General features: G+C 49.4%; 1 protein-coding gene across 7 annotated transcripts in view; it reads left to right on the top strand.

Annotated features, from left to right (window-relative positions):
* Positions 1 to 15,473, top strand: part of TANC2 (tetratricopeptide repeat, ankyrin repeat and coiled-coil containing 2) — a 160,174-nt gene that overhangs the window by 135,547 nt on the left and 9,154 nt on the right. For 6 of the 7 annotated variants that reach the window (XM_056512115.1, XM_056512113.1, XM_056512112.1 and 3 more), the window contains 9 exons: positions 1,758 to 1,943; positions 3,504 to 3,597; positions 6,770 to 6,903; positions 7,434 to 7,557; positions 9,296 to 9,471; positions 10,313 to 10,445; positions 11,915 to 12,006; positions 13,495 to 13,641; positions 15,206 to 15,306. In XM_056512115.1, coding sequence (XP_056368090.1) covers positions 1,758 to 1,943; positions 3,504 to 3,597; positions 6,770 to 6,903; positions 7,434 to 7,557; positions 9,296 to 9,471; positions 10,313 to 10,445; positions 11,915 to 12,006; positions 13,495 to 13,641; positions 15,206 to 15,306 — 1,187 coding nt within the window. Of the gene's footprint in view, positions 1 to 1,757; positions 1,944 to 3,503; positions 3,598 to 6,769; positions 6,904 to 7,433; positions 7,558 to 9,295; positions 9,472 to 10,312; positions 10,446 to 11,004; positions 11,035 to 11,914; positions 12,007 to 13,494; positions 13,642 to 15,205; positions 15,307 to 15,473 lie in introns of all 7 variants that reach the window. The other variant, XM_056512116.1, reaches the window with a different exon arrangement.

Genomic DNA, 15,473 nt, shown 5'->3' with positions numbered 1-15,473 from the left:
ACCCTGCTCAGAGCTCACCTGAGCTGCTTTACTCTGCTCAGAGCTCACCTGAGCTGCCCCACCCTGCTCACAGCTCACCTGAGCTGCTCCACGCTCAGGCCAGGCCTGGGGGGAGCTGCAGGCAGCACATGGAACACTTATTGGAAACATCCACCAGCAGGTGAAGGCTGGAGGCTGCTTTTGGTGCTGTGTTTTCTGCTGAAGTGTAGTGGGTCTGAAAGTCTCACACTGACAGCAGCTCCTGAGAGTCAGGAACTGGTGAATGGAGTTCAGGTCTGAGGTGGGAGCTGCCTCCTGGCACTCACTGGTGACCTGCAGAGGGATGTTCTGGAGCAGTCCTTGAACCTCACAAGGTTAAAATGGCAGCACTGCTTTTCTAGTACAAAACATTCTTTAAATACCTCCCTGAGACACATTTTCCAGACTTTTCCATCAGACTTGTCCTAGAAAAATCCTCTTTGTTTAGCTTTGTGATGAGTGTTAGGAGTTTTAATTGTATATAATAAGTCAAGTTGAAATAGATTTGTTGAAGAAGAAAATTGTGCTGATTTTTGAAGTGGAGCCTCATGGAAACAATTTGTGGTTTCTCTGTATCTTTAATTTCAGTTCAAAAGGCAAAGTATGGGTTTGTGTAGTTTTGGGATGGACGTCAGGATGATTGAGGGATTGTTTAGGTCTTGCTGGGTTGTGTTGTCTGTAATAATGTGAGGGTGGTATGAAAGAAAAAAAAGAATTTTCCTTTTGTTGGATATTTTGAGATAGTTTAGTGACAGAAGTCCTGCCGGTGGATATGTTATAATATATGAAATATTTCTCATTTGTATTATCTAGCTGTAATTTGGTGGTCAGGCCCTGGCACAGGATGCCCAGAGCAGCTGTGGCTGCCCCTGGATCCCTGGAGGTGTCCAGGGCCAGGCTGGACAGGGCTGGGAGCAGCCTGGGACAGTGGGAGGTGTCCCTGCCATGGCAGGGCTGGAATGAGGTGTTGTTTAAGGTCCCCTCATACCCAAACCATTCTGTGATTCTATGAATTAATATTAATAAAAATATGTTGATATAATAATTACTGATATTTTTAATGATGCATAGTACACTGCAGAGCAGTGTCAGCGGGGTCAGCTAGCAGGAGGATACAGCTGACCTGCCTTCCTTGTGTTCTTCAGCTGTCCCTGTTGGGATAGTGTCTAGAAATCCCCTTTGATGTATTCAGACATCAAGTGGAAACCATACCCCCAAATACAACCAGATAATTCCTCCAGGGCTGTCAGGCACTGTCTCTAATTCCGGTTGATTGTGCCTGCGCAGGGGTCGGGTTACGGTGTTTGGCTGGAGGCTGAGGCACTTCTGGGGCTCTCAGAGAACTGATACCTAGAAAACAACCTGGTTTTCTTTTTGTAGATATGGCTAAAGGAGATACCAGTGTGTATGATTTCAGTGCACAAAAGAATTTTTATGCTGGACTTCAAGACACAAAGGAAAAAATATTTTTGTAGTCTTTGAGTCTGAAGAAAACTGAAGAAACCTAAAAAAAGCAATTTTATCTTCCCCAAAGCAAACATTTGTGGCCAAGATAATGCCAGAGGCTGGGACATTGCTCTGGAAATGTTTGTTCTCTGGTCATGGAAGTGATAGTTTACCAGAAAAATACACATTTTGCACATGTGGCGTTATTTTGAAACCGGGATTGGAAACCCTGAAGAAGCAGAGATGGGTTGGTCATGATTCTGCTTAATTGTGTTTTTTCATCTCTTTTCAAGGTGGATCATTTGGACAAAAATGGGCAGTGTGCCCTGGTGCACGCCGCTCTCAGGGGGCACCTGGAGGTGGTGAAGTTCCTGATCCAGTGCGACTGGAGCATGGCTGGGCAGCAGCAGGGGGTGTTCAAGAAGAGCCACGCCATCCAGCAGGCGCTGATCGCTGCTGCCAGCATGGGCTACACCGAGGTAGGACCTGCCCTGCACTGCTGCCCTGCCCTGCTGCTCTGCTCTGCTCTGCTCTGCTGCCCTGCCCTGCCCTGCTGCCCTGCTCTGCCCTGCCCTGCCCTGCCCTGCTGCCCTGCTCTGCTCTGCTCTGCCCTGCTGCTCTGCTCTGCTCTGCCCTGCCCTGCCCTGCCCTGCTGCCCTGCCCTGCCCTGCTCTGCCCTGCTCTGCTCTGCCCTGCTGCCCTGCTCTGCCCTGCTCTGCCCTGCTGCCCTGCCCTGCTGCACTGCTCTGCTCTGCTCTGCCCTGCCCTGCTCTGCCCTGCTGCCCTGCCCTGCCCTGCCCTGCCCTGCTGCTCTGCTCTGCTCTGCTCTGCTGCTCTGCTCTGCCCTGCACTGCTGCACTGCCCTGCTCTGCTGCCCTGCCCTGCCGCACTGCTCTGCCCTGCCCTGCCCTGCCCTGCTCTGCCCTGCCCTGCCCTGCTCTGCCCTGCTGCTCTGCCCTGCTGCCCTGCCCTGCTGCTCTGCCCTGCTGCCCTGCTCTGCCCTGCCCTGCTCTGCTCTGCTCTGCTCTGCCCTGCCCTGCTCTGCTCTGCCCTGCCCTGCTCTGCTCTGCTCTGCCCTGCCCTACCCTGCCCTGCCCTGCCCTGCTCTGCCCTGCCCTGCTCTGCCCTGCCCATCTCTGCCCTGCTGCTCTGCTCTGCCCTGCCCTGCTCTGCTCTGCCCTGCTCTGCCCTGCCCTGCAGGGAGGAACCCAGGGCTGGGCCCTTTCCTGCCCCTTCAGAAAGAACCTCTGGAGCTGGAGTGCTGAGTTCTGTCCTGCACTTCCTCCTGTCCCATCCCAGTGCTCACAGATCCCTGTGGTCTGGGCAGACACGCAGGAGAGGAAGCATAACAAGCCTTTGAATTGTCAGAGTAAACTTTTGGAATGAACTTTTAAGCAGGGATAAGGTGGATGGACACATGTTGCCTATGTGGCTCCTCCAGTGCAGGTGGGGCATGTGAGAACATGTAACTGGACTGTGTGTCAGGGGAGAGAAGGGCCAGAGAGGTTCCTCCTGCCATCGTGACAACGATTTTTGATGGGGAAAATGATACATAGAATAATTTAGGTTGGAAAAGACCATTAAGGTCAGTGAGTCCAACCATTAACCCAGTGCCAAGCCCACCACTGCCGTCAGTCCTGCCCACAGAGCCCCAGCAACCCATGGCAGCCCCTGTTTCTTCCCCTTCCCTTTAGAATGAGTTTCTTTCCTACCAAACACCTTCTCTCAGCCTCACCTCCTCCAGGAGATGCATCCACTGCACACACCAGGTCATCTCCACAGGGCAGACAAAGTTACACGGAATTGACCCTACCCAGTCTCCTCATGTGCCATCAGATCAAGACATTTGGTTGGGATTTTTTTTGCTTGTACAGGGCAGCAGGTTCAGTGATTAATCTCAGGAAAAATATTCCCTTGATCTCAGGGTGCCAGGCAGAGACTCTTCCCTTCCCTCTGTGTATTCCAGGCAGCTCATGTGATGGTGTCAGTTCTTGTATAGCACATTGGAGTTCATGATCTGACACATTGTTTTGTTTTAGATTGTCTCCTACCTGCTCGATCTTCCAGAAAAAGATGAAGAGGAAGTGGAGAGAGCACAGATCAACAGCTTTGACAGCCTCTGGGGAGAGACAGGTGATTTCTGCAGAAGCTGTACCTTCCCTTCCCTTCCCTTCCCTTCCCTTCCCTTCCCTTTCCCTTCCCTGAACTTTCCCTTCCCTTCCCTTCCCTTCCCTTCCCTTCCCTTCCCTTCCCTTCCCTTCCCTTCCCTTCCCTTCCCGAACAGCTACCTCTGACATTCCCGGCCTGCCTGTTTACATCTCTGTTGTCCCACACTTATGCCACCAAAAATCCCAAAAGCTGGACTATCCAGACATCTGGGAGTTGCTGTCAGAGCGGGGTTTCTGAGTAACTGGGACAATTGGGAATGTGGATTTGTGACTGACAAATCACACACAAACTGGGGAGCCATCGCAAAAGAATATGCACTTACACATTAAAATTGGTAGTAGGTAAGATGGAAAAATGAACAAAAATGAGCCAACCATCAAACTGAGCAGCCTTTTGTCTACATGAAACAAGTCTGTAAGTTCATATGAAACTCAAGACTCTCTTTCACGTAACTGTGTTATTATTATTATTATTATTATTATTATTATTATTATTATTATTATTATTATTATTATTATTATTATTATTATTTTCCCAAAAGTAAATAGAGAGTTTAAATAAATTTGGAGAGAAATGCAGGTTTCCACCTAAAAATAGCAGTCTGCTCTGAAAATCTGAATCCTGGCTTGTCTGGGTTTTGGTACTTGTTGCTCATGTCTCGTCTTCCACAGAGCAGAGCCGAGTGCCTGGCTCGATGATATCAGCCTGATATCATCCAAATGGCAGTGCCAAGTGACATCATAAGTTTAGGAATTGCTGACAGCACACTCTACCCAGCTCCAGATGGAGTATTTCCCCCTGGGAGAAAGCTGATACCAAAACCCAGCAGAAAAGTGTCTGAGTCACTTATGCTATCTCCATCAGAGGTGGAGGTGCAAAAGCATCTCCCTCAAACAGTTTGTCTTGCTGCCAGGCTGTGAAACAGATGCACGTGCAGGATAGGAGTAGTTCGATGATTCCTTCTCCAGATAAAGTTTTTTCTACAAGAGAGCAGAGCAGCAGAGGCCGAGTGCGCGGCTGCAGGTCGCGGCGGTTTCTCGGTGCTCGCTGGCGGAGATTTGAACATCCACACCTGAACCCAGGCTCAGGCTCTGGTGGGGCTGTTCTGAGAAACACAGCAGTTGTGTGGTGTTTGTGCCAAGGCTTGGTTACTGCATGGTGAGTGTTCCATCTGGCACTGGTCCTCGTGGAAAAGTGAACATTTCTGTTTACCAGGGCAGGGTGCTGGTGCTGCTCCTTGCCTGGGCTCAGTGACTCACCTTGGCTGTGCTGGGCCGTGGGAGCTCTCCAGCACACAGTAAAACTTCAAACCAGCTCATTTTCCCTCCTTAGTTCCTCCTGGAGGAGCAAGGTCTGGCTGCTCAGAAGCACAGGAGATTTTGAGCTTCTCTTGAGCTGGAGCTGCCAAGGCTGGAGCCACGTACCCACAGCAGAGGACCCTGAGGAACAGAGCAGCAGGAAGAGAACAGAGCAGGCAGAAGGGAAAGAGAACAGAGCAGGCAGAAGGGATTGCGAGGGAAGGTGGAGAAATCATGGATCAAATCATCCTGTAAAGTCTTCTCCCAAGAATATTTCCTAACAAACACCAAACACTGGAGTGATTTACAATATTTTCATTGTTGCAAACATAAGTAATTTTGATGTAAAATACCTCAAATTAATGTGCAACATTTCAAGTGCAGGCAAGTTTAGAAGTAGAACCCAGCAGCCCTGCATGCCAGTCCCTCTGCCTTTCTATATTTATAGCTTACGTTTAAAACCCACATGGATCTGATTATAGATTTTGCAGAATGTTCTGCTTGTGGCAGCAAAATTTTTCTTTTAACTCTTGGTGTCTTTCAACCCCAAGAGAAGAAAATTCAGCCATAATAAGGAAGAGAATTGATAATTAATTAAGTCCCCCAACATTAACAGTGTTGCAGTTGGAAACCCATCAACACCTTGTAATCAGCCAACCCACAGAAATGTACTTCAAAGAAAAAACAAGCTACATCCTTCAGAAATAGACTCCCACCTTCTGCTCCAACTCCTACCAGAAGCAGCAGAATGTGGAGCCAGTGCTGAAGTGCACAGAAAGTTAGGGAGAGGGAGGAACCAGAAAGTCTAAAATTAATCCTGATACAAGTCACTGGCAGGTCCTGAACTTGGAACTATTTTCAGATTGAATGTGTGTTCTCTAAGGCAACCACACTTCTGAGTTAACAGAGCACATTTTGTCAGGGAAAGAGCTCTCAGGTGTTGCTTTTCCCCACCTGTAATATCATGAGAATATGAAAAGGAGAGATATTTTTGGGACCCTGGCTGATAGGATCTATCTTGGCCAGAAACAAAGCTCAGAAATAGTTTTCTTCTTGGAAAACAGGTGAACAAATCCATCCTATTATGCTTTCCAGTTGTTTCCCTGGTTTCAAAGATCTACAGACTTAAGTGGGATATGGCAAATAAAAGTCCTCCATCTGGATTACGCTGCTCTGTGCTGGTTTGGACAAAGGAAAGCCACAAATGTGATTGGCAGTAGTGGCTGGCAGGATCTGTCAGTGCCTCCTGCTTGATCCCTCGCTTGCTCCCTTGTAGTCGTAGTGGGATGAGGCAGTGGCAGCTTGCAGAAGGTCTCGTCGGGCACCTGAGGACCTGCATTTTCTCTGGATATTGTGCCCCTGCTCAGATACATTCTCAGCCCATGCTTTGGCAGCAAGGAAAACAGTAAGGGATTCATGATTGCATTTCTTTGCAGCTGAACCTGAACCTCAGTCACACCTTGAACCTCAGTCACATTTGAACCTCAGACACCCCTTGAACCTCAGTCACGAGCACCTGTAGATTGTTTTATATTTACTGGGGTTCTCGTCCCATTTCACTGCGACTTGCAGAAAACAATAAAAGCTGATTGTCCCAAGCAGCCCATTCCATGGCATTATGTAAACTTTGCATAGAAGAGTTGACCTTTGAGGTAACTAAAATGACAAGAGCTCAGACTGTACCAATCCAGCCCATTTTCTTTCTTCGTTTTGCCTGCCTTGAGATGAGTTTGGCATCTCAGGCCCCGTCAGGTTGGCGTCCAGCAGAAAGGCCCGTTGGCATCTGGAGGACACGCGGTGACTGGAGCCCTTCCCTGACGCTGTGCTCTCTCGTGCAGCTCTGACGGCGGCGGCGGGGCGCGGGAAGCTGGAGGTGTGCCGGCTGCTGCTGGAGCAGGGCGCCGCCGTGGCACAGCCCAACCGCCGCGGCGTCGTGCCGCTCTTCAGCGCCGTCAGACAGGGCCACTGGCAGGTCAGTGGGCTCCTCGCACCCCGGGCTGGCTCAGGCCGTCCCTTCCCTCCTGGGGAGTGCTCAGAGCGAGAAGAAGTGTCTGCGATGCCTCTGTCGCCCCCAGCTCTGGCTGGCTGCAGACAGCTTCGCTAAGTCCTGTCTTACCATAGAACTGTGGAATGGTTTGGATTGGAAGTGATCTTAAGAGACAGTCTAATTCCATCACCCTGCCATGGGCAAGGACACCTTCCACTGTCACAGGTTTCTCCAGGCCCCATCCAGCCTGGCCTTGAACAATTTCAGGGATGGGGCAGCCACAGCTTCTCTGGTTATCTCACCATTTGAGTACCAAATGGCATGCTCATGACTTACAAGAACGTTTTTCCTGTCTTTATATCTCCTTTCCTTTTTATAGTACTTAATCATCCATTCAGCAATCCCAGAGGGGTGGGAGTTTTCAGAATGTGGGGTCTGCTCTGCTCTTCCTTGGCTCTGGTGTCTCCTTAGCTGTGGCTCCTGGTGTGAGCCGTGTGCTGCCATGTCTGTTGCAGATTGTGGATCTCCTGCTCACGCACGGCGCCGACGTGAACATGGCAGACAAGCAGGGCCGGACGCCGCTGATGATGGCAGCGTCCGAGGGACACCTGGGCACTGTGGAGTTCCTGCTTGCACAAGGTTGGAGCGCGTGCTGGGAGGTGCTGGGGACCAGCCATGGTGCATCCCACATCCCCTCTGTTTCTTGTCTGACTGCCTCAGTGTTACATAGGTCAGAGAGGCCTAAGGGATGAAGGATGCCTTTGGAGTGCAAAGAGGAAAACAGCTGGGGAAGGGTCTGGAGCACCATAAATGATTGAGGGAGCTTGGAAAAGGGCGTCAGCCTGGAGAAAAGGAGGCTCAGGGGGGACCTGCTGGCTCTGCATAACTCCCTGGCAGGAGGGAGCAGCTGGGTGGAGGTTGGGCTCTGCTTCTAGGGAATAAGGGACCAGAAGAAACAGCCTCGAGTTGCTCTAGGGGAGGTTTAAGGGCGGGAAGATTTCTTCACTGAAAGGGTTGTTCAGCTCTGGCACAGGTTGCTGAGGGCAGTTGTGGATCCCCATCCCTGGAGAGATTTAATTAAAGATGTGGCACTTGGAGACGTGGTTAGTGGAGGGCTTGGTAGTGCTGGATTCAGTGTTGTAAAGGTCTTTTCCAACCTAGATTCCAACCTATGATTTCCAACCTGTGATTCTACATTATCATTTGTGAGCCTGTACCTTGCAGCCCGTGTCCCACCTTGGCATTCCTGATTGCCCCAGGTGCTGTTTGCCTCCTCGTCCACTGACACTCGGTGCTGTGCTGAGAGCACTGGCTGGAAGTTTCTGAGCACACCTGGAGCAAACATTCCCATGCTGTACTCCTCCACACATAGCTTGTGCCAGCAGGGAGACCTCTTAGTCTTCTCTCAGCTGCACAGCCTTTGAGAGCAGGCACGTGACAGCTGGGATGGACGGAGCATTTAGGAAATTCACATCGCTCCCACATTTGCTGAACATTCTGGAGTCAGGGAACCTGGTGCTGGGGGATTTGGAGTTTGTCTCCAGGAGAAAAGCACTGCAGCAGTAATTCATCCCAGCTGCTGGCAGGAGCGCCCCGCAGGAGCAGAGCTGCTGCAGCTCATGTCTACACGCTCCAGAGGCAGAGCCACGGCTGTGCCATGGCAACAGGAGTTGTGTGCGTGCTGTGAAGGGGAGTGTTCACTGAGAGCTGCTGTTCAGCTCTCACATCGTGTCCATGTGCCAGCACTGACCCTTGCTATGGCAGCACCGTTTCCTCATCCAAGAAAACGTCAAGTCCCCCTCTCCTTGGCGTACAGTTGGCAGCAGTGTGTCCCACAACGTTGTATTTATGTTGGATATAGTTCAGGGAGGAATACTGCTGGAAATTGTGTACTTTTGGGTAAGGGGGAGGGGAGTGAGGAAGGGAAAATATGTGCATTTTTAGGAGAACTGAGCTGAATTGACTTAATTCCCCATGGTGACCTGCTGAAACAGCAAAATGGTCTTCATCTCTGACTCACACAGGCTGGAATGGGGTTGGATTAAGTAAAAAAAAGAAAGCAGTTAAAAAGATGATGTCTCAGATGAGGAAAATCAGATCTACTGTGCTGCTCAGATGTTTGCCAGGAAAGCCCTCAGAGGTGGGCATGGAAAAGTTTGCACCTTGGTGTGAATCGACTCCTTTGCCACAGTTCCCATCAGTGTCTTTGAAGTTGTCACAGGGGGTGGGATCTGTGGTTGGAGAAACATTAATAAAGGAATTAATAATTGTGCACAGAGCACTCTGAAAACAAGCTGTCATTGCTGGGCAGAGGGTTTAAGTTAAACAGTGCTGAGCAGCAGAGAGCTCTGGAGTGAGCTGCTGCTTGTTCTTTCAGGTGCCTCGATTTCTCTGATGGACAAAGAGGGCCTGACAGCCCTGAGCTGGGCCTGCCTGAAGGGCCACCTGCCCGTGGTGCGTTCCCTGGTGCAGGGCGGCGCTGCCACGGACCACGCGGACAAGAACGGCCGCACGCCGCTGGACCTGGCGGCGTTCTACGGCGATGCCGAGGTGGTGAGTGACCTGTGCTGCCCCAGAGAAAGGGGCACTTGGGGTAAAAGCCATACAGTCCTACAGTTCAGCTTGATGTAGCAATAAACACGTGGAGCCCTGGCCTGCCGTGTGGGAAGGTGCCTCCACAGAAGCAGATCAGAGAATCCCAGAATGGTTTGAGTTGGAAGGGATCTTAGGGACCATCTTCTTCCACCCTATGCCATGGGCAGGGACACCTTCCACTATCCCAGGATACTCCAAGCCCTGTCCAACCTGACCTTAAACACTTCAAGGGATGGGGCAGCCCCAGTTTCTCGGGGCACCTGGGCCAGGGCCTTTCCACCAGTGCAGGGAAGGATTTCTTCCTAATACAGTCAAAACCTACTTTATTTTCAATTTAAAGCCATTCCCCCTTGTTTTGTCATTCTGGGCACCTGTCCAAATTCCCTCTCCATCCTTTTTAAAGCCCCTTTAGCCACTGGAAGGGGTTCTAAGGTATTCCTGGAGCCTTGCCTTTTCCAGGCTGAACAATCCCAATTCTCCCAGCCTCCTAAGCAGAAGTGCTCTAGCCTTTGGAGCATCTCCATGGCCTTCTCTGGACCTGCTCCAACAGGTGGATGTCCTTCCTGTGCTTGGGACCCCAGAGCTGGATACAGCCTTCCAGTCTCACCAGAGACCAGAATGGAGTAGAGGGACAGAATCCCCTCTGTCCCCGCTGCTGCCCACAGTGTACCCTCAGAGCCCATGGAGGTGCTTTTAGTCCAGACACTGGAATAGAACAAGCTTGTGCTAATGCTGCACCCCCAGCAGTGTGTGGGGGTCTCACCCAGGCCAGAACTGACTGTTGGTCTTCACCATGCAGGTTCAGTTCCTGGTGGACCATGGGGCCATGATCGAGCACGTTGACTACAGTGGGATGCGGCCCCTGGACAGAGCAGTGGGCTGCCGCAACACCTCGGTTGTCGTCACCCTCCTGAAGAAAGGAGCAAAGATAGGTAGGAGCAGGGGTCACTGCCTTCAGCTCTCCTGCCACTGCTTGGGCAGGACTCAAGCAGTCCTTTAGGCTGGCATCCTAAAAAATACAAGTATGACCCAGAGGCAGCCTCAGCCCCAGCCGCTGTTTCGCACTCCGAAAGCAGATGGCGAGTCAGAACTACTTGGTTCTCTTTAGTAAAATGGGGAGTTTATTTTTTTTCCTGTCGCATTACTTAGCAAAAGTTAATCAATAAACAACTGTTTCTTTGGCAAGGTCTTTCCTCTGGTAATGCTTTTTCTATCTTTACCAGTCTGAGTGGCCAAGTGTACTCTGCCCGTGCCTTGCTGTGAGCTGCTGCGTTCACTTGCTCTGTGTGTGCTTCCAGACTCAGTGTCCCTGCCCTGCGCCCCACAGCTGCTCACCTTACGTTTTCCTGTGAAAGGGGATTTTGCTGGTGCATTGGCTTCCTCGCTGCCTGCCTCTCACAGCTGCTTTTTTTCCTTTCTTTTTTTTTTTCACCTTCATCCATTTTTTTCCCCCTCTCTCCTACAACTTCTTGTTTTCTCCTTTCTTTGAAGGTTGTCAGACGTTACCGAGTCGCCCACGAGGTATATCTCATTGCTGTCAGCATCAGCTTCGATCTGATAGCTTTGTCAGCCTTGCTTTCTCCTGTTTGATTTAGTCTGCATGCATCCCCAACACCTCTAATCTTTTAATTTACCTCACCTTCAAATAATTTTTAATGACTGTTGCAGAGAATAACTTGAACTCAAAAACTAACCTCCTTCCCCCAAAACGTACTGAATCTACTTATAGAATAGTTTGACTTATTCTTCACCCACACTAATGAGCTGTCCTCAAATTTTTGCCAGTCCTTCCCTCCCAGTATTAGTCCTTGAGACACAAGCTGGCTCTGCAGGGTGGCCCCTGTGCAGAACCAGCATCCCCAGCCCAATGACGCCTTCGGCACCAGCAGCACTTAGATACAACCTTTCCCGTGTCATTTTTCTGCCTTAATGGATTTTCTACTCTAGTCTTTCACATCTTGTGAAGCTGGAAATCACAATCAACTTAACCACAACCAGCTAGCAAAGTACAGATGCCCTAGTACACTTGCATAGATCTGAGTTTAGAAATCAGTGGCTTTTATGTAAGTACTCTGATTTTTCCTTTAAATACAGTGTGTTTCCACCATGCCAGCCTGTTCCACATTCAGCACTGCCCTCTTGTGGAAACAGCTCTGTCCTTTCCCAGACCATTGGGATTAGCCTTAATGATTGCAAAGGAAAACCATTGCAGTGGGGATGGCATTAATTTAGGTGTCAGAGGAATTGTCAGCTCAATCCTTTGGAGCACTCTGCCCTTTGACCATGCCAAGTTGTTCTCTCCAGCAGAAATTCCCACCCCAGGGTATTTTTTTCCACCCAGCTTCCTACCACCCTTGCATTGTATGAGTTCTTTACCCATCATGCATCCTGTACACTACAGGTCCAGCAACTTGGGCAATGGCAACCTCCAAACCAGACATCATGATCATCCTGTTGAGCAAGCTGATGGAGGAGGGAGACATGTTTTATAAGGTGAGTAGGGTGGGTTTGGAACATGGAACAGATGCAACTTGCAGCATCCCTTGGTGTGAGGTTTTTGGCTGTGTTAGGTCAATGGTTGGTTCTCACCAGCCTAAATGATTCTGTGATTCTGATGCTGCTGCCTTCACCCATGGCAAGTAAAAGCTACTGCTCACAGCATTCCCTGTGCTCCAAACCATTTGGTTTTGGTTAGAGGGGTTGGAGAAGAGGGGATTGGTTGCCTAAATCTGTAACAAAGTTGAAGCAAAGCCAAGTTGCTCTGGATTTGAGCCAGCACTTCATTTCCTCTTTGAAAACAGCAGGACCTACAGGTTTGTTGGGAGTGCTGCTGCCATTGCATCAGGTCTGGCAGCCTTGTCACTACCTAGTGGGCTCACGGTTGGGAATCAAGGCAATGGGACAGAATACCCCAGAAAAACTCCTGGAATAAGCTTCTTGCAATGAAAACAGATTGTCAGGACACAGCTGGTTTTGTCATGTCCTGAAGCCCATGGGAGCTGCATTCCACTGTTACAGTTAGGGAGTCTTTTATTGCCCTGTGTTTGTTTTAAGTCAATCTTTAAAACCTGTGGATTTGCACACACATAGGAATTGTGCAAGTACAACAATGATTGACTGTGAGGCTCTAAGGGTGAAGCAGAAAATGTGCAAAGCTGGCATTGTAGTAGAAGTTAGCTGCCAGAGATACATGACACAGCTGAGAAACCTGAGTCTACAGGTTTTTAAAACTCATTATTTGTAGCTGCAGGATTTATGTCTGGGTCATAAGGACTGTGTGTGTCCTAGATCCCATCCTGCCCTCTTTCTCTCACCCTGCCTGCCGGCTGTCCCCCTTCAGGGTGCACATTGTCCCATCCCAAAATTAGCTGCCCAAAATAGCAGAGATGAGTCACCTTTGAAGGTGACTGTTGCATACCAATAATTATAAATGGAACCCAGTTAAGAGACTTAGATGCAGAGTTTTAAACATCTCTAGTCCAGGGAGGTGAATCTCACCCTGTTTGTCCAGGTTCAGAGACACAGAAATGATGTAACATTTATTTTTGCTATTGCAGAGGCTTCTCAGAGCCCCAGAGCTCCACCCAAAGTCCCACAATTCATTTCCTTCCCCTCCTGGATGTGTATTAAGCTTTGGGTGGAGGGTTTTTCCAGGAATGGGTAACTGATCACCCAGCTCAAAAGACCATCCAGCCAAGAACCAGATGGAGTTGTATCAAGTTAACACCATTTCTCCACGCTTCCTGCATAGTGTGGCAACTCTGTATGAAGTGGGAGATCTCAACTTGCACAAGGCATCTGCCTTTCCAGCTCAGATGTTCCCTTGATCAAATGTTCTGCCCTTCCTTTTTAGGAAAGAGCTAAGTAGTGAAGTTGTGCTTCCTTAGCCACCTAAGACATTGGTGGGGCTGGTGAGTGAATTCTCTACAGGGAAGTAAACTCAGCCCAAGGATGATTTTTGACATGTTTTCCTTCTAATAGAAAGGTAAAGTGAAGGAGGCTGCCCAGCGCTACCAGTATGCTCTGAAAAAATTCCCCAGAGAAGGGTTTGGAGAAGACTTGAAAACCTTCCGTGAGCTGAAGGTGTCACTGCTCCTCAACCTCTCCCGGTGTCGAAGGAAAATGAACGTAAGTGTCCTCTCTGTTCATGGCCTTGGCACAGCCTGGCAGCTTTGTGTCTCTGCAGAGACACGTGCCCCCAGGCGTGCTTTGGCCTTCAGATCTCTCCTCTCTGTAACCTGCTTGTCCTTCACAGAGCACTGACATTTCTTAATTCCAGAGCAGTAGTGATTTAGCATGCATTTCAGATGATTAAAAATTCATTGCTGTGTTTATAGCTCTTTGAACTTTTTATTACTCCCTTTTGATGATGATGTTCATATCGTCACATGGGGGTGGAGGCATTTTCCAGATTTCTGGGGCAGCAGTGAGGAGGAGCCAGGAGATGTGCTCCTTTGAATACTAATTAACTTCAAATGAAGGAGCATCTGCTTAGGGGGTTAGCACTTCCGCAGGGCAGTGACTCATCCAGAAACACCTCCACACGACTCCTCCTCGTCCCTGGACTTCCAGATCCCTGTCACTCTCCCCACTGCAATCTGGCATCATCCAGTAACCAGCTCATACAGATGCCCGTTCTGCCAGCCTTCCCTGGCTTGCAGTGGAGGGGCTTTCATTTCCACAAATTAAAGGCCCCATAAACTCAAAAAGCAACATTGCTGAGGTCATGAGCCAGCAAACGTTACACTGGAGGGGAAGGGGCTTTTGAGACACCTTCATTTCTTTTTCTAGGAAGAAAGATGGAAAACAAGGGCAATAAAATCTTATTGCTGGTGAACAAACACAGTTTGGAGAAAAATTGTGAACTTTCTCTCTAAATCAGCCAATTCACAGTTTATCAGCTCCAGCTCTTGTCCTGTGCTTTGAGGACAAGATTTTTGGTTTATCATTAACTGGGGAATTCCAGATTTTGTGATAGAAAATTTCAGAGGGTTGTAATTGCTCCTGCAGATTTTGCACCTACAGATGAGACCATAAAGGTATCTGTCTCATGACTGCATTCCCAATTCAGTTTGTAACTCCTCAGTAACTGCCAGTGCAGGTACAAACAGAAGTGTAAGGATCCCCAGGCAGGGCATGCCCATAGCAAGAGTTGGCTTGACAAGTTTTTGAACAAATCAGGAGCAGCACTATTCAGTCCTTTCTCCCAGAGCTCTCAGGTCATAGCCCAGTGCAGCAATACAGAGCAGTGCTGGGCTGTGAAATGGAATCCTCCCCATGAGGAGGAGTTCTCCCTCATAAGTGCTGAGCTTAGCAGGACAGGAAGTGTTCAGAACCAGCAAGGAAGGATGGTGACAGGCCTGAAGCAGAGCTGATAATTGGCTCTCATGGCACTGCCCCTGGAAAGAACCCAGAGCAATCTCATCCCACACTGTCACCCTGTCCCTGCTCCCAAACTGTCCTCCCAGATGAGTCATCGTGGAGAAGTGAGGAGCAATGGGATTGATAATGCCATCATAGCTTGCTGTCTGTAAATGATGTTGAATCTATGTGAAATATTCCAATATCATCAAGTTTTCCCATGCAATATAAAAAAAAAGTTCATACTAAGTTTGTTTTTCTTCCCAAGTTGTATGTATTTTTATTTCTAAATTTATTCAGTTACTTACCTGCACACCTATTCAAATGACAGGATTTTGGAATGGCGGAGGAATTTGCCACTAAAGCACTGGAGCTGAAACCGAAATCTTACGAAGCTTACTATGCAAGAGCCAGGGCCAAACGCAGCAGCAGGTGAGGGGGGAAGAGAGGAGGGTGAGAGGGGCCCATCTCAGCGAGCCTGGCACACCAGGTGTGGGCAGCCACCCTGCAAAGCCAGGCACTGCCCCCATGGGCCAAGGAACGTTCACTAGTGAGGTCACAAACTTCTTGAACTCCAAAGTGATCTCTGGGTCCGACTG

The sequence above is a fragment of the Oenanthe melanoleuca genome, chromosome 27 (assembly GCF_029582105.1).
Source record: "Oenanthe melanoleuca isolate GR-GAL-2019-014 chromosome 27, OMel1.0, whole genome shotgun sequence".
NCBI classification, from domain to species: Eukaryota; Metazoa; Chordata; class Aves; order Passeriformes; family Muscicapidae; genus Oenanthe; species Oenanthe melanoleuca.
This window is presented reverse-complemented; position numbering and strand designations above follow the sequence as displayed.